We start from the raw sequence: 25,918 nt of genomic DNA on the forward strand, positions 1-25,918 counted from the left end.
CAGGTGTGCTTGGGCAAGGAAACATGTCCCTCTGTGATCACAAACACCTCCCTCTGCAATATAAGATGAAGTGAAAAGACAAGAGGACAAGAGTAGTGTCCAGGAAAACAAAACAAAATTTAATATATCACAGTGACACTCCCTCGTTCAGCGGGAAATGAGGAAACACGAGGCATGCTTGGGATTCAAATGTGCACTTTGTTTTGCTCACCTCGCTTTCTGAATCAAGGCTCTCATCAACATAAATACACAGAGTTCTCTGCAGCTCAATTTTTTTTTGTGTCACGAAATTATTGACCACTTGTTAGGAAAAATCACTCCAGCCTCATCCCTACCCCTTATTCTGCTCTCTATTCACAACTGTTCTAAATAAAGAATATACATATTAATACATCCTAATGTGTTTTGTTTTATTTGCTCTAATACACAAATCAGCCAATTAAGTAAGATGTTAAGGAAGGAATGAAACATTATAACTAAATAATTAGTGACCTGATACAAAATGGAAACTACTGTTACCTCCAAGGAGTTGATTATTTTCCAATAAGGTCATGTGCAGAAGTGTTTTACCTCTTGCATCTATTGACAATGAATTTGTATTCATGTATTCAGTTAATGAATGAGTTTTTATTTTATTTGTTTATGCATAATGTGGAATGTTGGTGAAACATCATTGACATTATAAGAGCTATAAGAAAAAGGCAATTTGCTTTTCTACAGAACAAAGCTACGCATGTGCTTTGACTGTAACCATGCAGCTAGCACTAATATCTGACCAATCAGAATCAAGAATTCAACAGTGACTTAATAAATGTTATATTAGGGGCAAGTCATGACAAGACAAACAGTCTGAAACGGTCACTGATCCACTTATATATATTTTTTTTTTTAGAAATCGAGAAGATATCGGCCTTTCAGACGCAGCTGTAAGTCTATGACTCTTCCCCTCCGTGAGAGTGTCTCCATGCTGTCCATCAGTCAGAGGGACATTGACGGTGAGTCATCTCTAGCTGTCTGTGTATCTGTTGGAGTGTAAAAAAACAAAATGTTGGAGAGCAGAGAGGTTATTCTGAAACATTTTTCTTCTAAATAAAATGGGAAGTTCAGCAGTGCTCATCAGGTATGCTCTAGACTAGTATTACCAAAAAGCGATTTTGGTGAAGTACCATATTTTCTTCCTCAATGTTCCACTTCTGTATCTTCAGAGAAATAACTGCTGTTAATAAACTGCTGTTGTGGTTTCTTTTATGCCCTCAATTGCCATCATTCAGCAAAAGCAAGGGTTCGGCAAAAGAGACGGATTTCTTTTACCTTGAACATCGCCCCACTACTTCAGAAATCGAAGCGTGATTTTTCAGTCAGCTCTTCATCCAGTGATGAGGAGGACTCTGTATGTAAGTTATAGCTATAGAGTGTCAAGAGTAGTAAAAAAAACTTTACAACCCCCAAATAGAAACTAGTAGAAGCATTGCAGTTAGCTATAGAACTGTAGAATTAGGTATAGCTAGATCAGGCCTTAAATATCAAGGAACGTAAATGTTAATTTTTATGCAAGAGCATAATCTATGTGGTCTTCTGCAAAATCCAGTGTGTTTAGAAAAACATTTCTGATTTTTTATTTTTTGTTTTAACATAAGAGGAGATTCACTAATCTATACGTTGACTGAAAGGATTCATATCATATAATTAGCTGTGGACTAATATGTCGACTTTATTTCAATTTGTGAAAGGGCTAGATGTTCAATTAGATATTCAAATAAGAGAGTCGTATAGAAGGAGCTTATGCTCCATTCAAATAAAGCTTAAAATTCATCATTTTTTGAAATGTTCTTTCAATTTGGAATTCCTACTCAAAACCTGAGGAAGGTTTCCTCAACCATGAGTTCGGAAAGTGATAGCAAAGCAACATGGCTACATAATCCCATCTACAGTAAACAAAGCACTTCTAAAGATGCTTTTTTTTTCTATTTGCCACTACTTTTGTTTATTGTTATTATTATTATTATTATTATTATTATTATTATTATTATTAATAACAACAACAACAACAACAACAACAATAATAATAATAATAATTATTATTATTATTATTATTATTATTATTAACAATAATTATAATATTGTGATTATTATTGTGATTATTATTATTATTATTATTATTATTATTATTGTCTATCAACATACATATACTGATGTTTTTCCCACTTGTATGGAGGTCAAAAATGACTTAATTTGGTGTTCTGAATTCCCACTTCCTCAATTCCTACATTACTGCATTACCACATTTCCTACATTAAGGTTTAGAACATGCAATGTGTAGGAGGCATTTTTTTTACCATTTAGCTACCATTTTGTCATTTTCAGCTCTGTGGTCTTTGACCTTTATGGTTTTTTATGGGTATCACTAAAAGCAAATTAGCTGTGCCATGAAAGTAAATGTGAATTTACGATGACTGAGGAATAAAATTTAACTAAATATATACATAAGCATAGAGAAAATTACCAGCAACTTCAATCAGGTTCGGGTTTGGCGCATGAAAACATTTACACACTGCTTTATTAGCATATTGATAATTGAAGCGCACCATTTGTTAGCACTAATCCAAAACCAGAAATACAATCAGAGCGATCAGTCACAACACTGCTGTGGATCCGAATACAGCTGCGAAATGACTGTTTTGGAGCCCAGCAGTTATTTTTTGCCCTCTTGAATCCTCATGCTTTTACTGTGGGTTAAAGATTAGCACGTACTGAAATGTTTACAATATTTTTCCATCTCCATGGCTGAGTTGCTAACAACACAACCTTGCCAACTTTCTCCACTTTGTCTTCTTTTGGAACCATTTCTCTCAAAGCCGCTGAATTACCATCTTTCAGCGTGACTGTAAAACTGAGACACTTCTTTTTTGCGGTTTTCATATTTGCAATAGACAAGTCCCTGCTTTCCCATGACTCTTTCCCAAAAGAATTTGAGAATTTTCTTTTTTAACAGTGCAATTATATAACCATGTGATATACTGAGTCGAATGGTTCGAATGAAGGAAATAAAATAAGATATATTATTCAGACATTTTATTTGATTAAATCCATCCTCAATAAGTGAAAATTACGATTTAACTGATTCGTTTTCTTGCTGTCTTTCCAGCTATGAGATCCTGTGGTAGCATTACAAACTCTCTGGCCTACAGGTAAGTCTATGGTAACTATGGTAAAAGTTCCAGTGTCCCCTGCACTGCATATCCCAGGAACTTTGCATAGTGATGACGACATTAATAATCAATAATAGAAGAACAGAGTATCCATATAGTCTATAGACTGAGTTAGCAGTTTAGTAGATATTACAATTTACATATATTACTGGACAATACAATTGTTAAAAATACGTACACATAACCAGTTATTTGCCAGTAATAGCTAGTAAAATATATATATACACTACCAGTCAAAAGTTTGGACACATCTTCTAATTCCATGGTCTTTCCTGATGTTTATTTCTTTCTACATTGTAAAACAATGCTGAAGGCGGCCGAAATACACAATAATGTCCTTTGAACAGTTGATATTGAGATATGTCTGCTACTGATGCTCTGTAAAGCCTTCATAACGGCTCTAATCTGAGGTGCTGTTAATTGGTGATTTCTGAGGCTGGTAACTCTAAATGAACTTCTCCTCTGCAGCAGAGGTAAGTTTTGGTCTTGCTTTACTGGGATGGTCTTCATGTGAGCCAGTTTCATCATGGTGCTTGATGGGTTTTGCAAATGCACTTGACAATACTGTTCTTGAAAGAACTATTCCAGAACACCTGACCTTCGTGTCTTAAAATAACAGCTGACTGTTTTTTGTTGTCATTACATATGGATTACTTAAGTCCATGTGTGTTATTTCATAGTTTTGAAATCTCCAGTATTGCTCTAGAATGTAGAAAATAAATCCCTAAACCAAAAACATTGAATTAGAAGATGTGTCCAAACTTTTGACTGGTAGTGTATATTATTGCATAGTTCATATACTAGTGCATATACAGTATGTACACTATATTTAAAAATATATACACCATATATATACACATCAACTCTTTACTTATCTTAAAGCATAATAACTGAAGAAAACAGAATAAAAAAAGCTTTATGAATATAGTAATCATTTTCTGCGTGTCTTTTACAGTATCACAGAAGAGGAGCCTGGCCCTTTAAGAGGGGACTTTGAAGGAAAAAGTGAGAACAAAGTGAGCCGGACGTTTAGTTACCTGAAGAGTAAAATGTACAAAAAATCTAGGGTAAGTTCTAACCCTCATCACTAAGACTAAGACGGGTTTATACTTATATCATGATTTTCAGTCTGATTTTGCTGTCACAGATAAAAGCCCCTGATGTCACAGATGTTAGTCCTGAGTTGAGACCAGTGCTCTTACAGTAGAACGCCGAAAGTGTCATGCTCACCAGTGGCAGATTTAGTAAAGAAAATTTTTTGTTATGTGAGATTCATGTGAGAGAATGATCCCAGCCTGCATTATTGGGCAGTCCGTTTCAAAGCAACCATACTGTACACTACATTATGAAGTATGAGCTTTCCATATTATCCTACTAATCTACTGAATATCATGTAATCTGACACAGAGGGGACATTTTATCACGCAGTCCGTTATACAGTGTGATAAGTACAGTAATAATCGTAAAACACTGCTGTATTCACACAGCGTAAACCAGGTATGAATAACATACTTTCTGTAATGCTAATGTGCTGTGCAGCGTAGGGCTTGTTTTCTCTCCTCAAACAGCACATCAGCTGCACAACTGTGTACTGCTGAAATTGGTATTACTTTGCACTTCTAAATAATGGCCGTGTGACTCAGCTGCCTGACGTCAGAGAGTTGAAGCTCTGGTTAAACACTTGTGAAAGCTTGAGAACTGTTAAAGTGTCTCACCCTTCTCTTCCGCATAGGACGTCAGGCAGGAAGATAAGGCACTGTGAAGAGAAGACCTGCTATTCTAACACTTGCTTACTTATGGTTACCATAAATATCTGAGGCATAGAAATCATATGCACTTTTTTGTTGAACTTGAAGCCCTTTACACAGAAACCCGATGATGTCATGATTGTTGCATTTTAGCATCTACTGATAGGTTTCACTTACACCACTGTGTTTTGATTATGAGCTAATTCAGCTGATCCGAAATCAGTCCTGAACAGAGGAAGAGCACCTCCTATGTTGAGCTCATCACTTCCTCTCTGCTGCGTGTCTCTTCTCTCAGTATGACTGAGCCTCTGAAGGCTCTATTCCTCTGACCATTATGTTAAGTTATAGAAAACTTTTTGAATATGGTCGCTACAGTAAGATACTTGGGTTTAAAGAAGAAGAGGTAGGTTGACCTTCAAGCATTCTGTTAGTTCATTAGAATAAGGAGAACTTGTGTTCATTGCCAGTGTAGATTGTAGATAGAAAATACCAGTGTAGGTATTTTCACGTCTTTAATGATGTTAATTGTCTTGACAGTGCTTAGACTCTGAGGGGCGTTCTCTTGAAATTGTGGGTGTTTACAATTAACGCTACATCTCAGAAAAGACATTTAGACATAGCTGTCTGCAGTGCAGTGGCCTTGCTTTCGCTCTTTTGTCCACCTTATTGCAAACAGGAAGTAGGCAATAGGGGAACTTAACTAGAGCTACAGTTTACAGTTCTACTTACATGTATAACAATGCAATGCAAATATTTTTAAATGCATTGAAATGCTTTATCTGTTTTTATTTCAGCCCACTATCATATTGTAGTACACACTGCAACTAAAAAACAACAAAGTGCTACGAAATGACCGATACTGGCATTGTCTGTGTGTTAAGGGTCTTTCATTTATTTTTCTTTGCCATACAGGAAAAAGACAAAGAGAAGAGTCGGGAGAAAGAGAAAGAAGCCAGAGAAAAGGAAAAGAAGGCTGTGAACGGGCATTTGTTCAGCTCTGTGAGCTTGGGCCATGCAGCTTTTTGCCAGCACTGTAACAAAACCCTCAACGTTAAAGACACTGTCAGTTGTACGGGTAAGAGAGTGGCCCTCTAAATGTTACTGTAAATGTTACTGCCCCTCTAAATGCTACTCATTCACACCCTGTGCTTTCAGTTCCAGTGCAAATCCTCCAGATATGCACTAATGAATATTTTTCTTTTTAAATACTGCCTTGCACTGTTACATAATGGATGTAAGAACAGAGATGAAAATCATGCATACAGGGATGGAGACAGCATGTCTGCCACCTCACCAGTGGGGAAACTGAACTCTTTGAAAAACAGCTCAGATTGACATTACATATGGTGTGACTCATATTAGTAAGCACATCCGCTGAGGCAAATGCCTCAGAGTCATTTCCATAAAGCTACTGGACCACTGGAATCAGGATTACTCAGAATATCGGTTTGTGTTGAATGCAGCTTTGCAGACCCAACATGTTTAAATGGACGTCTACCGGTGAACAAAAAAAATCCTTCACGCTTTCTCATGGCATGATCGTGTAATTATTTGTTGTGGTTTCTAATGTAATCGGTTTTCTAACAGATTTTTCCAAGTGGGCTATAATTGACTTATTATAGGGTTATGCACTGTTTAGTCAAAAGTTTGTAGACACCTGGCCTTCACACCCATATGTTTCTTTCCCCCAAACTGTCATGAAGTTGTCTAGAATGACATTGTATGCTGTAGAAACAAGCCTGATCATGTACCAAAGCGGGGAATAACTTCATATTAAAATGCATGGATTCGGAACAAGAGGTTCAGTAAACACTTATAGCTATGACGGTTGGGTGTCCACATACTTTTGGCTATACTGTGCATGTCAAATATTTAGTAGTAGCTGGCCCTAGGATTATTTTATAAAATTTTAGAACTAAAGTTCATTTGGAGGATCAGATTAGAGCCTTTATCGGGCTGAACCTTTTTGACAGCTTTGCTTTGATTTAATTCAGCCTTTATATTATGTCATGCCTTTAAAGCAGCTGATTGCCACAGGTGACTGCGCAAAAGCAGGTCATTTTTGAGACTGGATATTGAAACTGTATTTGTTCATAACTAATACACAATACTCCTAGAACTTCCTTGTCCTACATCGACCGGACATATTGTCATTTCACAAGGCAGCTTTATTTCTCAACAGCACATCCATTTCTGGTAACCTTCCTTTTTTGCTTCCTCTTGGACTATTCAAATTGAGATATGCTTCTTTAAAGATTTAGATCTTTAGATATATATTTTTTTCTCATTCATTTCTAGATTTGTATTTATGACCTTTAGCCATGTAGGATTTGCTGTGCTTCGGTATTTGGTAGAGCCATTTTCATGGACCAGTAGTTCAGTCCATGTGGCTGTATTACATTTCTTCCCCTTACGCCCAGTTCTAGCACAGAAGAGCCATATATATACTCATTTACAATGAATCTTTTTTGATAAATAAGTGTTAACAGAATGACTCTAGAACCTGTTTTGAATTTATCTATTTGTCACATTGTACTGACCTTCGTATATATTTCTTTATTAGAAATAATAACGAATCATTTTTATTCTAATCTCAGTGCGGCAGTAAATCTGCCTTCGAAGCAGATCCTGATATTAGATGAGATATATATCGAAGGCTTGACAATGAAAGTATTGGGGTTGAGCAGAGCATTATATCACAAGGTGTCTTTGATGGCTTAATAATGAAGTAGCTCAAACTATTACAGACGCGCACACACTTAAAGGTCAGCCAGCAGCAGGCATGATTTCTAGGTTTCAAATTGAGCTTGCAGTGCTGAAGAACTTACAATCCTACTGACTATCCTTTTGTGCACCTTGTACTTTGATTGGACAAAACTATGATCGAGTAAAGCACCTTGTTTGCATTCACTTGGTTCATCTTGGTTCCCCACAAAAATGCATATGTTAATGGCAAATAATCTGCCGACAATGAATTATTCAGCTGGGTTCTGTTTTTCCACTGAAAGACCGTGAGCTTAACCCTGCGAGCCTCCCCTGCATTGAAGACTAGGAAGAAAAATCCTCTGAGGTTTCAGAAACGTTGCTAGATCTAATACAAATAGAATTGCTGTAAATAAACTTGACAAAATGAAATAAATAAAATGACGAATTATACACCATGCATACTTTCATATAGAATCACAGTAACAGATAATTGTCTGTTAAATGCAGATGATGATAAGGCTGTTCCAGTCAGATCCCTGCTTTTTAAGGAAAGTCTCTGGTTTGCAGGATTGTGTGGGTTGAAGCCGGGGTTTATTTGTGTGCTTGGTGGAGTTTCCTGGCTGGCACTGTCTTTACCACTTTGACTCCAGGCCATATCGTAAACCCAAGGCTATGATTTAAGCGAATCACTCTTATTAACCCTTGGGTTTTCCGAGGGAGAATCTCATGTTGCATAGTCGGTTTATGCTCACTGATCCAGGACGAGCTTACGGGCTTTATTTTTGCCCTATGGAACAAGTTCACTATGTTTTCTATGTGCTATATTTGTATGTGCACAGGATGTGCTTCCTGTGCTCGTTTGAAAGCGCCGATGAATTTTCATAGAACAATCATTAAATCAAATGCCCTTGAATGATGGCTCACATAAAGTGTTTGTTCTCTTTTAGTTTGCAGTGTGTGTGTTCACAAGAGCTGCCGAGACAGCATTCCTGTGTGTACCAAAGGAAAGGTAAGCAGCGTGACTGTGAAGTCGATTTAAACGGATTTCTTAACTACAACAAACAAAATGCTTTTAGTGATGAATTTTTCTGTGTCTGCTTGTCAGTTTCCAAAACAGCCCCAGATCGTGATACCGTTGTCGTCCACCATGCCTGGAGTCACTTTAAGAACAAAAAGTATGTTGTGTGTAATTTCTTTTCCCAAACCATGACACAATGTGCAATACTACATTATCTTACTATTTTTTTCATTTATTTAGCCTCTGCCCCTCGGGAAAGGCCCTGGTCAGCCATTTTGTCTCCAGACGACCACCTCTCTTTGTTGGCTGCTCCCCGTAGACACACGAGCATCATGTCTTTCAACAGCAGCAACCTGTCCAAAAGCATGTCCATCAGCAACATTGCAGTGTGAGGATCCGGTTTAACTTTGTATTAATTAACGAGACAGTACTGTACACAACTACCTGAGCGCTATCCTATAACTTTAAAAGAAAATGTTAAAATATTTGTCATTCGTTTAGCAATTCTGGTGCTAATTGATGCAGTATTTTCTTTAGTCCCGTCAGTAATGAAACTTGTGTGTGTGTGTGTGTGTGTTGGGAGACGATTAACTAAAGGAACAGCTCGATTCGGCTAGTTAGTGAACTACGAGAAAACAAGCATGATAGTGCTAACAGTGGCATTAGCATGAAAATTTAAGCTTTGTTCAAACAGGTTAGCTTTAAGTATATGGATGAGGAAGTGAGAACTGGACAGACTAAATGGCTAAAAGCAAACCAAAAACATCAACTCTTGCACAACTGAAAATGAGATATCGATTATAAATATTGACTGAAGTTGTTCAGGGTTGGATTTTTTCCTTTAACGGGTGTGCTGCCTCTTCCTCCCTGCCTCCTTGATCCTTCCTCCCCCCAAGGATCTAAAAATCCTTGTAAAAGATTAATTTTCTGAAAATTAAAAGTCATAACTGGAAACCTTTATTAACTCTTCCTGAGAATTCAATTAGGCCAGTTGATCGGTGTACATCCACTAGCCGTAAGCACTCACTTCCTTGTTCTCTTCCTTCAGATTTGATGAAATGCCATTAAAGAGTGTGAGATATTTATCCCAGTCCACGGACAATTTGCACAAAGCCAACAAGGTCAACGAGTCCACCGAGTCTCTGATAGATGAAGGTAAGCAGCCTCATTTCCTCCTGAAAAGCCCTTCATCTGTTTCTATTTCCTGGAGCTCCCTCTTATCTTCCCTAACAGCTAGGGAGCAGGTGCAGGCTTCAAACGATCTCGTGCCTGAAATCCGTTAGAGCAGGCAATTGACCAGAAGCAGGCTACAATTTATTAGTGACATTTGCTGCATGTTCCTGATTCACCATAGCGAGCTTTATTGCACACGCTTATTAAACTCATTTCTGTGTTGTTTATAGGAACAGAGATTGATGGGCAGCTGATGGGAGAGTTTGAGGCAGATGCCAAAGAGTTGGAAGCTGACTCGTGGAGCCTTACAGCGGACAAGAAATACTTGAAGCACCTGAAAAAGGACGTCATCAAGCAGCAGGATGTCATTTACGGTAGGGTTACCTGTGGGAAGCGTATGTTCATACCAAAACCTGTAACAAGCAGCTTTCTGAACCGTTTGATTTGTTGGACACTTTACAATAATAGTACTGCAGTAGGAAGGACTTCTGATTGCGTGAGGTTTAATGTGTTTTATGGCTAGCGTATTAGCTGAAAAATGTCATTTTAACTCATTTGTACTGAACTGTTGAACTGAATTTTGAATACCTATATGTAACACATGCCTTATAGTACTGTGATAAAGCTCGGTTCCAGCTGCATTTCCTCTGATACCTTGTTCTCTGGTCTGCAGTCATTATTTTCTAGCAATAATATCAAAGATAAAGACAATATTACCCATTTTACAGAATGCCCCAAATACTAGAAAATAGGATATGGGATTTGTGATACAGAGTGTGTGTGCTCCCTTAACGCCCTCTGAGCATTTATCAAGTCGAAGGCTGTAAAATAGCTGGCTATTTACTATGAAATATATAATATTTATATGCATGTATAATTAAATGTATAGTCAGCTGGATTACTGCAGCATATAGCGAAGGGTCATTTATAATGTACGTTATTCAAGTTTCAGCTGAGCGTGCTTCGAAAGAGTGCTGTCTCATAAAAAACACTAATTAGCTAATTAGCTAGCAAGCTGTTCATAGTAACCTTTATGTCACAAATATGCCATTCTCTCGTCTGTTCACTTCTGCTTGTCATTGTGGTGTGGTCACTTGAATTCTAGTCAGTAAGAAATAAAACGGTTGCTGTTATCTGTTATGGAAGCTTATCGACGTTGTGAAGCAGACTTCCTGTTACCTTATGCAAACAATCATACCTTAAAGCATCAGCAATGATCGGCGTCTTTTTTCATACAAGTTAGGCTTAAACCTAAGCGTAATCCCACCAGAGGAACGTCTAAATGTTTTTAACTGTTATATAATATTTCTGTTGAATCTTCTTGTTTGTCAGAGCCTGCTTTAGAATGAGCTGTTACTATAGAAATAGTAATGTAGTAGAACGAGCATATTAATGTAGATCTGTGAATTGAATTTCAGCTGGCAGTCTTGTCAGAACCAATGTTTTGGAAAATGAATCAACACCCTGTGGTATAAGAAACATACCCAACAACAGTATTGAAAAGAAGTAACTTGTTATCATGGACCCACTGTCTCTCTTCCTTCCAGAGCTGATTCAGACAGAGATGCACCACGTGCGTACGCTGCGGATTATGGCGGATGTGTACAGCAAAGGGCTGCTGAAAGAGGTGCAGCTGGAACCCCAGACGGTGGATAAAGTCTTCCCTGTGCTGGATGATCTACTGGAGATGCACACACTCTTCTTCAGCAGCCTGCTTGAGAGGAGGAGAGAGGCCAAGCAAGAGGGCAAAGACGGAGCCTTCATTGTCAGCAAGATTGGGGATATACTGGTCAACCAGGTGAGGAGAGCCCGGTGCTCCTGTTTTGGTTCATAAAGTCCACTACCAAGGCTGTTTTTATGTTATTTTTTTTTTATTTTTTTATAAAACAACATATTTCAGAGATTATATTTATCTGAATTTCTCACTGTGATGCTACAATTTTATAATTAAGATGGCACTAGGTGTTGTCATAATCTTGACATACCAGAGCTTCAGAGCACTTCTCATATGGATTATAGCCACTTGTATGAACATATTAGACATCCACTGTGGTAACATTCCACAGCCTCAAAAAACAAAAAAAAGTCTTGGCATGGCAAAGTGGGATCCAGAAGATTCTGGGATGTCCAGAAGGTCCAATATGTATGCAAGACAAAAGGATTTCCTATTGACATCATCAGATCCCTGCAGATTTAGCAGTAGCCAGTAGAAATCAAACTAGAAGGAAAATCTGAAGCTTAACAGATGAGATCATTGGATAGCGGTAAATATTGGACTGGTAAATATATAATACAGGGCAAAAACAGGAACCAATAGAGAGACAGTCAGGATTGAGCTTCCCTGTGTGGTCATCCTGGAAGGCCCTGTGTTTATCTTAAGATGGGGAACTTCCTCTTAGAGCCTTATGTAAGGTCATGGGACAGAACTGTATGAGGGATGATAAACAAGTTTAACACGCCAACATTTTAATTTTGTTAATGCTAAGGGTGGGTTTAAAAAAATATATAGTTGAAGCTTCTCTAATAAAAACAGTTTGCTTTATAATAAGGAGAAGAAGGAGAAGGAGTAGCTACAAGCACTGAGTCTGTGATCTGACAAACAAGAACTCAATTCGATTAACAAAAAGTACAGATAATGATTTTTTTTGTTCAACAAACACAGTGCATTGAGTAAATTACTGAGAAGAGACCGGTGTACTTCCAGTCACTCTTCCTATCATTAATAATGGTATGAAAGTGTACTGGGAATACTGTAATCAAACACAGAAAACTATGAGCTAATACCTTGTGAAAATAAAAGGAGGCATATTTCTAATGACTGCCCAGTTTGTCTGAGATTTATCTGCGTCGAATGTACCTTGGCTCTTGGCTAACAAGACTTAAACACACTGTAATCTTCTGATGTTAAAACTCATCCCATCCAAGGTTTGGCATATTTTATGTTTGATGTAAACGTTAAGCTCTTGACCTCTTGATTTCGTATATCGCGCTCTCAATTTCTGATTTCATGAACAAGGAGGATAGATTCATATTTTCAGTCATATACAGTTCAACAATATAGGGGCGGTGGTAGCTTAAGTGGTTAAGGCTCTGGGTTGTTGACCAGAAGATTGGGGTTCGAGCATCCCAGCATCGCCAAGCTGCCATTGCTGACCCCTTGAGCATGGCCCCCCCAACCTCCCCCGGCACTGCAGGGATGCAGGGATGGCTGACCCTGCTGTGCTCTGACCCCAACGCCCAAGGATGGGATATGTGAAGAAAGAACTTCACTCTGCTGTAATGTATATGCACCAAATAAAGGCTACTTAAACCCAAAAATGAGGAATAGTTATTAAACGAAGAGGTGAAACATACTATACATTAAAATAAGTACAGTGAAGTGGCTCAGTTCATATTTTGGGATGCAGAAGAGGGGGAAAAATCACTGCCACGTTTTCTCTAATGAAGAAACAGCAGCTGTGACACAATTTACAGACCACAACAGAGGATAAATGAAGAAAGAGAAGGAATGAGATAGACAAGTTGACTGGCAGAGATGGTGTAACTGAAGAGTAGGATAAATCATTACAGGACAGACTGGTTTCAGCATTGCTGGATAGGTTTAATTGGATACTCCAGAAAAGATGTGCTTCAGAGATTATTTGCTAGAGAAGAGAAGTGAAAGATAAGTTTGGTTGTTAGTTCAGCCTATAGGGATATATGGATTGTAAATTTATAGTTCAGAAATTCAAATGAATTTCCTTCAGTCTGCAACCAAAATGAGACAGGGATGTCTGGTCATATCCTTTTTATATTATTGAATTACTGAGTCATACAGAAATCTCTAACGGAAAAGGAAATGAAGCTGTTACTGTAGAAACAATAACATATTAGAAAGAAACCTTAATCAAAACCCTGTGATGTGAATTTCAGCCAACACCGCTGTCAGAGTTGCTTTTATAGCTAATTAAATCACCACCCTTTAACTAACTAAACAGATTCCAAGACTTAAACAGTGGCGTAGGGTGAAGTAGTACATCACATAAAGGGGTTGTAGTATATTAAACATTCCAGAGCTTGAATATATGCAGAGAAAATTAGTTTGTTAATGGAATATCATAAAATGACCTATAAAACAGCCTCTTAGTAGTGGACTTTTGACCTCGATGTATGTATATATTTGATATGTATGTTTTTTTTAAAGCACTTCATTATTCTATGATGTGTGTTTCAGTTTTCGGGCTCCAATGGCGAAAGCATGAAGAAAGTTTATGGGAAGTTCTGTAGCCGTCACAACGAAGCAGTGAACTTGTACAAGGAGCTACACACCAAAGACAAGCGCTTCCAGACTTTTATCAGGGTAATCAATTCACTGGTTCACTTGGTTTTAGCTTTTTGGCATGAAGTGTTTATGCAGCGATTAACAGTTTACAACTCTCACTAGATGTGGGCTAATTAACATCTGAACTGCATGACATGTTTTGCCTTGATCGTTGCAGAAAAAGATGAGCAGCAGTATTGTTCGTCGAATGGGGATCCCCGAGTGCGTATTACTAGTCACTCAGCGATTAACAAAGTACCCGGTCCTGCTGCAGAGGGTCCTGCAGCACACTAAAGGTGAGCCACTTTAACACAGTCTGGAGACGTGGACAACATCCACATGAGCAAGCATCACTAACGCTTTAGATCACTCCCTTCTTCTCCTTCCCCACACACACATAAACACACACACACACACACACACCGGCTCTGTGTTTAAACAGCACTGCAGTAGTTCTCCCTCTGTAAACACTTATGTCTTATGGACAGCTCTGCTGCTGCCCCTATGAGGTGTCGTGTTTACACACTGTGCATTCTCCACAAAGTAGGGCATCTGAAAGAGTTTGTGTCCCAAAAATCGCCAGAGCAGTGTGAGATGTAATAGAACACTTTTGATTTTAATGTCAAATTCATAAAAGGCATAACATAATTCCCGGTGAAAAAGGGTTGCTTGGGAAACTGTGCTAACAGTGGAGACTCCTTCCAAAAAGGTTAAATACATTATTGCATACTTTATAAAAATCTGTTTATTTGTCTAGCTTAAAAGTGCCTATGTATGTTTTTACTACAGAATTGATCATTATAACCACGCTAGAGCTGCTGTTATCAAAAATTAATCAACATCTGGTCAATCAGATAATGAATTGCACTCAGGTATAATTCACATTAAAGCTGGCGACTCCTCACATTGCTCACATAAAATATGCAATAAGACAAAATCCACTGAGCTCTGGTGCACCAGGCTCTCTCGTCTGCAAGAGAAAGTGCTTGTTAAAATGAGAAATCACGTGAAATTCAATAGACTGCTGTTCTGACTGGTCATGTCTTTGTGTGTGTCTGTGTGCGTGTATATCCACAGAGAACGAGGAAGACTATGAGGACCTCACACAGGCTCTGCAACTCATCAAGGAGGTAATAGCTGCTGTGGACAACAAGGTGAACGAGCATGAGAAGAAGAAAAAGCTAGAGGAGATCTATAACCGGACAGACGGCAGAACCATCACACGCATGAAGAGCGGTCAGATGTTCGCCCGAGAAGATCTGAGACGAGGAAGGAAGCTCCTTCACGACGGGCCGCTCCAGCTGAAAACCACAACAGGAAGACTGAAGGGTAAAAAAGAAGGATAAACAATTCCTCCTGAAAACACTTTATCATAACGTTATATTCTGTAACAGGTCTTTATTTTAATATGTCTTTTAACCCTGACAGATGTTCAAGCCTTGCTTCTCACTGACGTCTTAATATTCCTGCAAGAGAAGGACCAGAAATACGTCTTCGCTTCCCTAGTATGTTTTTACACAAAATATTAGGTTTTGACATTAAGGTCACTTTGGGAGTTTATTGACAGGCTGAAAGCATTACCCAAGCATTTCATATGTTTTCTTCTTCATGCGTCTGTCAGCTACAGATTTATAGACATAATGGCTCGGTACATATTCAGAAAAATTTCTTTCTTTCCCATTCACAGTCCTGAATGTGGTGTGTTATTAGAAAATGTTTTTGCAAAATATATACGATGGCCTTATGGTGTGTATTGATGTTACTTTCGTAGAACATAAAACCTAGCTGATATTTTTCATGCTTTGTAAATAATCTGATATATTTTTTCAAAACTTTTATTGAATAGCTGTTTGGTGAACAGAATTGCCTTCCAATTAGGTCATACTAAAAGAATCTTCTTTATGTTTATAAAAAATTGATTATCATTTTAAAGACAACTCTATAGCAGTAGTTGTGATGCTATCATGCTGTATTGTATCACTGGTTAATGGGACAATATTGAAGCCAAAGTATAAAATGTCATTGTAATTGTGAAACACTTTAGTTGAACTGTTGTTGATGTTGATGTACAGTGGGGTTGTTTGTACCTTTCCCTCTTTCTCTATCTATCTATTGCTCTTGCTCTCTGTCTCGGTCTAACTCCGCCCACATCCTCTGTTCATTTTACTTAATTTCCTCTCTCTGTCTCTCTCTCTCTCTCTCTCTCTCTCTCTCTCTCGTGTCTATTCACTGTCTCCAGGACCAACGCGCCACCGTTATACCTCTACAGAAGCTAATCGTCAGAGAGGTGGCTAACGAGGACCGAGGCTTCTTCATCATCGCAGCAGGCATAGAGAAACCAGAGATGGTGGAAGTGCATGCCACTTCAAGAGACGAGCGCAACACGTGGATGCAGCTCATTCAGAACGCTATGCAGTCTAAGTAAGTACCAGCATATCTGGTCTTGCTCACAGCCTCAGGGGTATATGTTTCTGTATAATTAGATGCTTGTTGTTAAGAATAATTATTGAACCTTAGAGATCACTTTATAGGATATACATTATTTATTGCTGAAGAACAGAAATGTACCAGAAATAGTACTGTTTGTCTGGGTTACAAATCGATCGTGCTTTCACAGAGAAAAGGACGATGATGAGGGCATTCCAAGTGAGACGGAGGAAGACAAAAAGTTACTGGAGTCCAAAGCGAAAGAGATGAGAGGTGAGGAAAAATTTGAGCTTATGAAAGATTTCCATTGTTGTAAAGAAGATTCAGCTTAAATAAACAAATAGCAATTTTTTCCTTTTTAAAAAGTGATTGCTTTAGTCCCTACTGTATCCTCTTTCTTCACTCTGTCCATCTCTCAGCAATGCTTCAAAGAAAGGATGATCAGATCATGGCTCTCCTAAATGAGAAGATAAAGCTCTTCCATGAAATGGGTGGCTCTGGATCGCGTGAAGACGCAGCCTCGGCCATCAGGATGCTGTTCAGAGCCTGCAGTGAAGACATGCCCAGAGGAGAGAATATCATGAAGGAAGCAATTAGAGAAGGTAAGTGACACTTTATACAGAACCTGAAGAGAAACATTTCTGTGTATTTCTATGTTAGAGCTGGTTATTTTTTTTTTTTACATGAAAGCTGTGTCCCTTGTGGCATCATTAGGGCTCATTTCCACCACTAAATGTCAAGCAGGACTCTTTGGTAACTCGTTTAATGTAATGCAGTTAGTGACGCGGGTGTCTCTGTGGGTTTGTGTGCACTACAGTGGAGATGTTGCAGACGCTGGTCCACAGCGGTCTGGGAGGAGCCGTGAGCCAGCAGGGGGCCATTGATCCCGGAAACACAGCGTCAGTGCTTCTGCCTCGTAGATCTGAGACCTTTGGAGGCTTCGACAGCCACCAGATGAACAGCTCCAAACGTGAGAGCATGCCTCCGCTCTGTCATTTTTTGTTTTAATAAATGTGGAGATTCTGATCACATAAAGAAATTTATTAGACAATCTCTATTTGGCATCTTGAAGCATTCTTTTATCAGTTTTTATTTTGTTATGAACATTGCTTATTACTACTATGATATTCAGTACTCATTTTCAGTCATGCTTCGTTTTTAGGGATTGTTGGCGCATTTATGTCTTTAGTCATTTGTACGCTGTTATTTTAGTAGATCACTTTGCTTCTTGAAATCCATTGTGGACTCCTTAGAGAGGTCATTTTGTAAAGTGCTGAAATCTACAACCCACCATTAGCAAAATTATTACACTTATAGTTAATGTCAAGTGGAATCCAATGACAATTTGAAATAATTGGCATTGCCTCCAGAAAATAGGCAAAATATTAAGTAATGTGCCTCATTTTCTAAATTTTGTTTACTGAATAAATCTGTATTGAAACAATTACAGTTAAATCGTATATATGAAGCACAATTGGCTACAATTCGTTGATGATGTTGAAATTGTTGTCTCCTGTTTACAGCAGCACCAACTAAATGTTGCCATGTCTGCCGCGGTATTATGCTAATTGTATTCACCAGTGGGGGAAATTATACCGAGTGAACAGCAACTGTCTGTGTTTCCCAGCTGATCATTTATTTTTATGTTCAAGGATTCAGTGTAATAGAATCTACAGCTCAGTGTTTAGCGAGTGCTTGTGGCTAATGTTTATCTGGCTTTGCAGACGGAGATAAAGAGGAGGTCGAGGACCTGAGGAGGACAGAATCCGACAGCGTCCTAAAAAAGGTAGTTTATCCGCAATCACATTAACCAAAACTCATTTTGATAAATCCATTGCTTGATATGGCACAAAAAAAATAAAATAAAATAAAGTCATTAGACTTTTCATTTAGAAGGGTGTTAGATACACCTTGGCTGTTTATAGCTCATAATGAGCAGTGCAGCACTGAGCCCATGGCTACTTGCCTCTGGAGTCAGGTTGATTAAAAAAAGTCTCTCAGCTGGACTGCACTCACTGCTTTGTTTTCTTCACAGGGGGGAAACTCCAACCTGCTGCTCACTCTGAAGAGGAACAGAGAGGTAACGCCTCTGAACATGCTTCACTCTCAATGAGCCGTGTTATCGGTAGTCAATGGCTACTGGATTTAGCTGCTTAACAGACTGAAGATGGCAGCTGGAACAGAGCTGGTGGCCATTTGTTTGCTCTGGTCTTGATCTTTAATTGGCTTTAAGAGGAAACTGAATTGAGCCAAATGCATATTGAATTAAATATTAATATAACAAGTGTGATGTAATAAGTAGACACACCATCACAGCTTCTACTGTATGTAGACATATTGTCTTAGGTTTTATGCTGGGAAGTTGCAACCCCAGTGCTGGTCTGATCACAGTTAAATGTGTTTTCCCCAAAATTGTTTCAGCCCAAGTGCTTAGTGAGATCACAGTGTTTGCAAACAGAGTAAGAGATGTTAAGACCCATTTTCCTCCTGATATGGAGTGGATATGAAGGAGTGCTTATGAGTGTGCAGTTGTAAATGTCAGTGGGATTAAAGTGTGATGTGATTGTGTTTGTACAGCAGATCCTGAGCAGTGTTACACATCTCCATGAGCTCCTCAGTTCACTGCAGGTCTGGCTTCACTTTTACACCACAATCAGCACTGTACTCCTTCAGCTTCTCTATGATAGACTCACCCATTCTCTCTCTCTCTCTCTCTCTCTCTCTCTCTCTCTAGTTTATCTTTCTTTCTTTCTTGCCTTCTTGCTTGCTCAGCCAATAATAGAAAAAGAGACGTATATCGATATGTATATCACATTTATATATGTATAAATAAATATAAATAAAAAAAATGTATAAATATAAATAAATAAATAAATAAATATATATATATATATATATATATATTTTCCACTGTTATCCTTTTTGCTGCTTACGTTAACTTTATATGAACTTAAAACAATGAGAAAAAAAATAGTATTTTTTTTCCAGAAATGGAAAATATGGATAGATGAAGATACCTCATTTTAACCTGGAAGTAACAAATATTACAAATAAACAAATATACTGCAGGGACTTATTTGAAGATATACTCTCATATTATTATTATGATTCAAATTAAATATTATAATGAAATGTAGGCAGTTCAGTTTTGTGCAATGGAGCTGTGTTAAAGTAATGCGTAGTGTGTTAAAGTAACTCGGACATTAAAAGAGTGAATAAAATTTAAGACAGACTATTCATTTCAAAAAGAATTCTGATTCAGGTACTTTGTGTGTGTGTGTGTGTATTTGTGCAGGCCATGGTGGTTCAGCAAGACACGGTCCTGGAGGAACAGCGTCAGGCTCTAAGCGAGCGTCCTTCCTCACGTCCCTCGTCTCGGCCTCCGTCTCTAGTGGAGCAGGAGAAGCAGCGCAGTGCGGAGCGCCAGCGCCAGGAAGCAGCCGCTCACGCTGAGGACAGGAAGCGCAGGGAAAAGGAGTGGGAGGCACGAGACAAAGAGCTGTGCAACCGAGAGCAACTCCTCACCACCAAAGAGGAGGAGGCACAGAAGAGGCGCTCCGAGTTGGAGGAGGCTCAGCATGAGCTGCAGAGCAGGAAGGAGGACTACCAGAAAGACCTAGAAAGACTGAGGGATGCACAGCGGAGGCTGGAGAGAGAGAAGGAGCAGATGCAGAGAGAGATGGACATGCTGGAACAACTCAAGGAGACGGAGGTGAGACCTATATAATGACAAACTTACTTACTTTTCTTGGGATACTGATTAGAGCACAAAATTATTATTTTAATTATTTCAGTGCACTTGAGGCTGCTAACTCAAAGTTAAAAGATAAAGTGAAATGTGTTGGCAAAAAAGTAAGGAGAAAAACAGATTAAATGGTAAAACAACACTAACTGTAAGTGATATTTACATTATTCCTTCTATATACCACAAAGACTGTAATTAAAAAGTAAGATTAAGCTAAGTGGCTAAATTAGGGATCTGCCCTTTCCAAAATGTTACATATGCTGTATTCTTCATATAGTAATCACTCAAGACTTAGACAAACCTGGCAAAATACATTTAGCCCTTCTAACTGTAAGAACCTAACTTTAATGCAGATAAGCATTAAAAGGACATCAACCTGTTTCAGGTCGTATTTTTTACAAGCGGATCTTGGCTGCACTTCTCTTTTAAACGATTTTTTTTTTTATTTTTAGAATTATCGAATAGACAGAACGTGGTTAGCTAGAATCCATTCTAATGCCTTGAGGACATTCACTTTTGCTGTATAATATATTCAGCAGGATGGTTATTAATAACATTTAGAGTGATTTTTATTTGATTTGATAGTTGATATCACAATGCTGAAATCTGATGGGTCAGAAGGTGTAAATTATTTGCATTTATCGGCACGGCTGGGAACGTGTTTCTGACTGTAACATGAGCAAAAGGTTAATCACAATTGCCCTGCTAATGCATTATTGTTTCTATAGTAACAGCTTATTCACAAGCACTTGAATAGCAGACTCTCCACATATTCTAGGGCTAATAATAAACAGCTTTTATAAACAACACGTTTAAGAAAGTAAAATGCGTTTTCGTTGAAGCGTGACGTTTTTGATGAGGACAAATTTACATTACTTTTACAGCATTTGGCGTTTTTTTTAATCAGTAGCCGTATTCTACGTTCACTGCCATAGCCACTGAGATACCATAAGTGCTTTGTAATACATATATATTGCTTTGCGGAGTTTATCAAACCAGGAAAGTCTCAGAAAGAAAGAGAGAGATAGGGAGAGAGAGCAAGGTTGTTGAGGAACTATTTATTACTGTTATAACATCTGTATGAACAGGTATAACACACTCCAGACCACGCTGTCATATGAAAATAATAACACAATGCATTATGTCCCTCTATGTGCATTATTCCTCAAGGCTTCATCATCCTCCTGGATTATTTTCGTATAACGGCCGTGGTCTGTTTTATGTTATTCCTTACATATAATAAAAAAAATGAATGAGAGAATTTGTCTTCAGAGAAATCAGATGCAGATTTCTGTTGATCATGTGACTTTTAAAGTACACTAAATATTTCATAGAGGTGTATGTGATCCGGTAACAGGGTCGAGTAATAATAGATAACTCATGGAAAAGAATATGTCAAATAATAAATGTTAAATTGAGTCACACATTTATGAAGAAAATTGTATGATGATTCTCTTGATTCTGTTTCAAGGTAAAGTGTATATAAAGGCTATAGATTATTTTTTTATTAACTGAAATATGTAAGTTGTTGTGAAGGACACTTTACTGATGTTTAAATATGTTTTTTAACCTTTACATACATATTTGTAAATGTATATTTTACTATTATTACTATATGTCATTTGAATAAGAACACAAATGGCACCAGTCATGGAAATACACCAACAAGCATAAGCAGTGATTGTGATGATTTTGGATTGCATTTCTTCCAGAAGAGGGTGAGCAGGACTCTCTCGAGCACCTCAGAGGACTCATTAAACATTCAGAGCAGCAGTTCTGTGGAGCAAGAGGTGAAGCGGGAGAAGGACGAAGGAGAGCACTCCACAAGCCCCAGAAAGAATTCTCTCTCCAGAATGGACTCCAGACAGAAAGGCCGAAACCTCAACGCCTTCAATCCTTTCGCTCCTAAAGCCGTGAGCGCAGAGGGCCAGAAACAGATCCCCGGCCGCCTCCTCCAGCTCACCAGGCCCAAAGAGAAGAAAGACAAGAAGAAGAAGAAAAGCAAGAACAAGTCCACCCAGGAAGCAGGTAACGTTGTTAATCCAGTAAATGACCGGTTTAAATGAGCCAAACTGACGGAGCATAAATCACCTGATTAACCTACATGTTCCGCTCACCACATAATAATCAATATCTGATTAATGCAGGCCATCTGTTATACCCTGGAGCTCTAGAATAGTCAATCTTTATCTTGTTATTTATGGGAATAGAGCCTCAGAAGCTCTTCACATGTTTGAGGTGCGTGAATGTGACAGCAACATAGTAGAAGAAGAAGAAGAAGAAGAGAGCTTTGTGTCATGTTTCTGAGTTACACACACAAAAACAAAACAATTACCTAATGAACCAATTTTTTAAAATACTCATAATATTGGAAAGGAAATACATTTTTTGATTAAGGCTTAGCATTTTATTTGAACATGTTACCCTCAAAATGATCGAATATCTGATAACAGTTTCTCATATTTATAAATACTTCTTGGTAATAATTCCGTGCAAACATTTTCATCAACACTAATAATGCCTCATACGGCTCTAATGATATGCTGTGAAATAATTCAGTAATAATAAAGTAAATCAAATGCTACTATTAGTTACTATAATGCCATGGGGTGTAATACTAATGACCTGTGCATAGTAATAAAGCTGACGTAATATTTATTAGCAATTCTAAAACAAATGGTATCAGTGAAGTACGATGAATAATATCTTCAACTATTCCTCATTATATGCTTAAAGACACTAGTGACATATTTATCCAGCTTAATTACAAAACGCCATACAGAGTTTTCACATCTTTAATGTAGCTTCCTGTCTCTTCCTATATATATATATATATATATATATATATATAAAAATCCTAAGGACACATGCAGTGTATGTAGCACCTGTTTAACCTTGGAGGGACAGGAAGCTACTGTAAGTGCTACATATGTCCATCCCTGTTTTATCTGGAAGCAGTGATGATTTCATTCACATCAGAATTTATTCTGCCGGAGTATAAACAGGTCATTATCAGTTTGAAAGATTCTCCAGTATAGCATTCATATTATAATGGATAGTGACACTTCCTTTACAACGTGATTGCAGCTTTTATTATTCTTATTATTTACAGCACAGTTTATGAGGCATTATGTGCTTCATGATGCAATCTAAAGATGCTCACAAGCAAACATTACGAGGCATAAGCAATGGTAAAATGATTTATGAATAGAACGGTTATATCGAATGTTTTTTGTTTAATTAGAAAAATAAAGAGAAAATTTTTGTGAGCTGAATTTATTTACAAACCTTGAAATATTATGTATTATAAGAATTTCCAGTGACTTCCTGCTTCTTTACATCTTCCAGTTGAATGCAGGGCGTTTGATTGTTAGTGAAATGAATGATGACTAGCTATAGGTTTAGCGGTTATTTATGTGTTGAATCGTATTTTTTATTTTTTTTTGGTTTTTACTGACTATAAAGGTCACATCTGTCCTTTTCTCCAGAATCCCATCTGCTGCCACTGACCGAGCCTCCGCTGGATGGAGATACTTTCTTCTCCTGATTTGGCCTTCGCTACCTATCGACTCATAACTCTCTCATTCTCTAAGCTATCTGCACCGGCTGAATGTAACTCAGTGCAGGATGCCTGCCAAAGTGCCTGCGCTGTGTCCCTGGCACGCTCCGCCACGCTAATTGGGCTGAATTCGCCCCCGAAATATTTCCACATCCTGCATATGTGGCGCGTACACGTGGGACATGTATCTGTATGTGCAATTCACAGAGTGACGCTCACTTCTGAATGTCACACACGCAGACTTCATCTGTCTGACCTCAATATGCCTAATGCCCCAGAAATCTTTTATATACTGGAAGACAAAATATGAGAAGGATAAAAAAAAATGTCTGTCTTTTATTATTGAGAGTAGTGGATAATAACAGCAAGATGTTGGCGAAACAAGGCTCTACAATAATTCTCTGAGAATTTAATCCTATCAGGCACTTTATAGACCTCCAGGACAATCAGTCTAGACACCATTAACCCCAGACAGACATCGCTTATGGTGTGGTTATCACCACCTCTTCTAAACATATACATTATTACATGTCACAATGTGTGATTTTATAAATACTGTGGACGTCCTGCTAGACGTATTTCTTACAAAACAGGGCTAAAATGAGTAAAACTGTAAATATTGTAGAAATCAGAAACAAAATGACCTGCTGGACAGGGAGTATGTGTGTGTGTGTGTGTGTGTGTGTGTGTGTTTGCACAGAAAATGCAACACACTAAAAACTGCAGCAACTACGCATTCACACCACTTAGGCACGGAGCCTAGCAATCGCAATCGCAACCACTTTCATTCACTTCCTGTTTTTGTTTTTTTACAAATAATACACTGAACTATTCACTCGGTCACATTTCAGTCAGCGGTGTTTCAGCGCACAGCTTTTGTAGTCTGAATCCATTTTTTAGAAGTCCCACTTTGACTTGATTTGTGCACTTCAAGCACACTCAAGCTGTTCCTTTTTGTTTCGTTCCAGCTAGCACTCGCTTGCACTGAATGACTCGATCCAGCAGGAGGTGACAGAGAGTACTTCGTTGTTGTTTATCGTTACGGTCATTGTACCTACATATCTGTGTTTATGTGACCCTAGAACTGAGGTAATCAGATATTACACTCTGATGACAGATAATGGTCCTTACACACAAAAAGGGAATCAAATATTTTTTCCTTCTATGGCCTTACAAAATTGAGGACGTGTGCAGTTTCAGTCTCGGCTACACTTTTTCTTATGTTTGTGTGGCCTAACCAGGGCAACATAAAATCAGGCAAAGTATTTAGAATTGCTCAGTGTAGCTTAAACAAATGATGAAATGCACTAATAAACAATGCAGCGTTTTTTCTCAGGAGTGCAAAAAAAATAAAAAATAAATAAAAAATAGTAAGAAATATTCAGTACTTGAAGAGGTACAGTATTGTTTTCTTGCTGAATTATCTAAAGGGACAAAATTAAGATGTAAATATTTTGTGAATGATATTAACTGTATAAGAAAGGACTGTGTGTGTCTAATTTGTAGCTGATTTCACTATTTTGTAAGAAGACTTTATTTATCATTGACCTTGGAGGCAAAAAAAAAAAAAAAATGTAATATTGGCCTCAGAATAATTAAAAGAAACATGTTTAAATTAGCTGTTCTGTTTCTCTGTCTAATCTTTTAATGTATATGTCCACATATACACACGAATAGGTTAATATGAACTAAAATCCTAACTTTCAGTGAGAGTTGCTCATTAATGATGAAAGTAATATATTGGTTTTTAATAATCATCATTATCATTCACACTGCTTCATGGCCATGGTGCTTCAACTAGTTAAGGGTCTGGGTTGTTAATCAGAGGATCAGGGTTCAAGCCCCAGCACCACCTAAGCTCCACTGTTGGGCAATTGAGCAAGGCCCTCTCTGCTCCAGCTCTCATAGCTGCCCCTGCACTCTGACCCCAACTTCCTTAGCTGGGATATGCGAAGAAAAGAATTAAACTGTGCAGTAATGTATGTATGGTGATAGGCTTCGTGCCCCTCACTTCTTCATCAGAAACATGTGCC

General features: G+C 38.1%; 1 protein-coding gene across 6 annotated transcripts in view; it reads left to right on the plus strand.

Annotated features, from left to right (window-relative positions):
- Positions 1–25,503, plus strand: part of LOC131360294 (A-kinase anchor protein 13) — a 72,122-nt gene extending 46,619 nt beyond the window's left edge. For 4 of the 6 annotated variants that reach the window (XM_058400564.1, XM_058400563.1, XM_058400567.1 and 1 more), the window contains 24 exons: positions 893–995; positions 3,146–3,188; positions 4,165–4,276; positions 5,870–6,032; positions 8,611–8,672; positions 8,769–8,838; positions 8,922–9,069; positions 9,730–9,836; positions 10,085–10,228; positions 11,402–11,652; positions 14,068–14,193; positions 14,333–14,450; positions 15,232–15,483; positions 15,583–15,659; positions 16,394–16,575; positions 16,772–16,854; positions 17,001–17,183; positions 17,399–17,551; positions 18,306–18,367; positions 18,617–18,661; positions 19,159–19,209; positions 19,877–20,293; positions 22,039–22,354; positions 23,815–25,503. In XM_058400564.1, the coding sequence (XP_058256547.1) occupies positions 893–995; positions 3,146–3,188; positions 4,165–4,276; positions 5,870–6,032; positions 8,611–8,672; positions 8,769–8,838; positions 8,922–9,069; positions 9,730–9,836; positions 10,085–10,228; positions 11,402–11,652; positions 14,068–14,193; positions 14,333–14,450; positions 15,232–15,483; positions 15,583–15,659; positions 16,394–16,575; positions 16,772–16,854; positions 17,001–17,183; positions 17,399–17,551; positions 18,306–18,367; positions 18,617–18,661; positions 19,159–19,209; positions 19,877–20,293; positions 22,039–22,354; positions 23,815–23,873 (3,327 nt within the window). In that variant the 3' untranslated portion in view covers positions 23,874–25,503. The remainder of the gene's footprint in view (positions 1–892; positions 996–3,145; positions 3,189–4,164; positions 4,277–5,869; positions 6,033–8,610; positions 8,673–8,768; positions 8,839–8,921; positions 9,070–9,729; positions 9,837–10,084; positions 10,229–11,401; positions 11,653–14,067; positions 14,194–14,332; positions 14,451–15,231; positions 15,484–15,582; positions 15,660–16,393; positions 16,576–16,771; positions 16,855–17,000; positions 17,184–17,398; positions 17,552–18,305; positions 18,368–18,616; positions 18,662–19,158; positions 19,210–19,876; positions 20,294–22,038; positions 22,355–23,814) is intronic. The other 2 variants (XM_058400565.1, XM_058400566.1) reach the window with 2 other exon arrangements.
- Positions 25,504–25,918: the final 415 nt, after the last annotated feature.

This window comes from Hemibagrus wyckioides, linkage group LG10 (assembly GCF_019097595.1).
Source record: "Hemibagrus wyckioides isolate EC202008001 linkage group LG10, SWU_Hwy_1.0, whole genome shotgun sequence".
Taxonomy (NCBI): Eukaryota; Metazoa; Chordata; class Actinopteri; order Siluriformes; family Bagridae; genus Hemibagrus; species Hemibagrus wyckioides.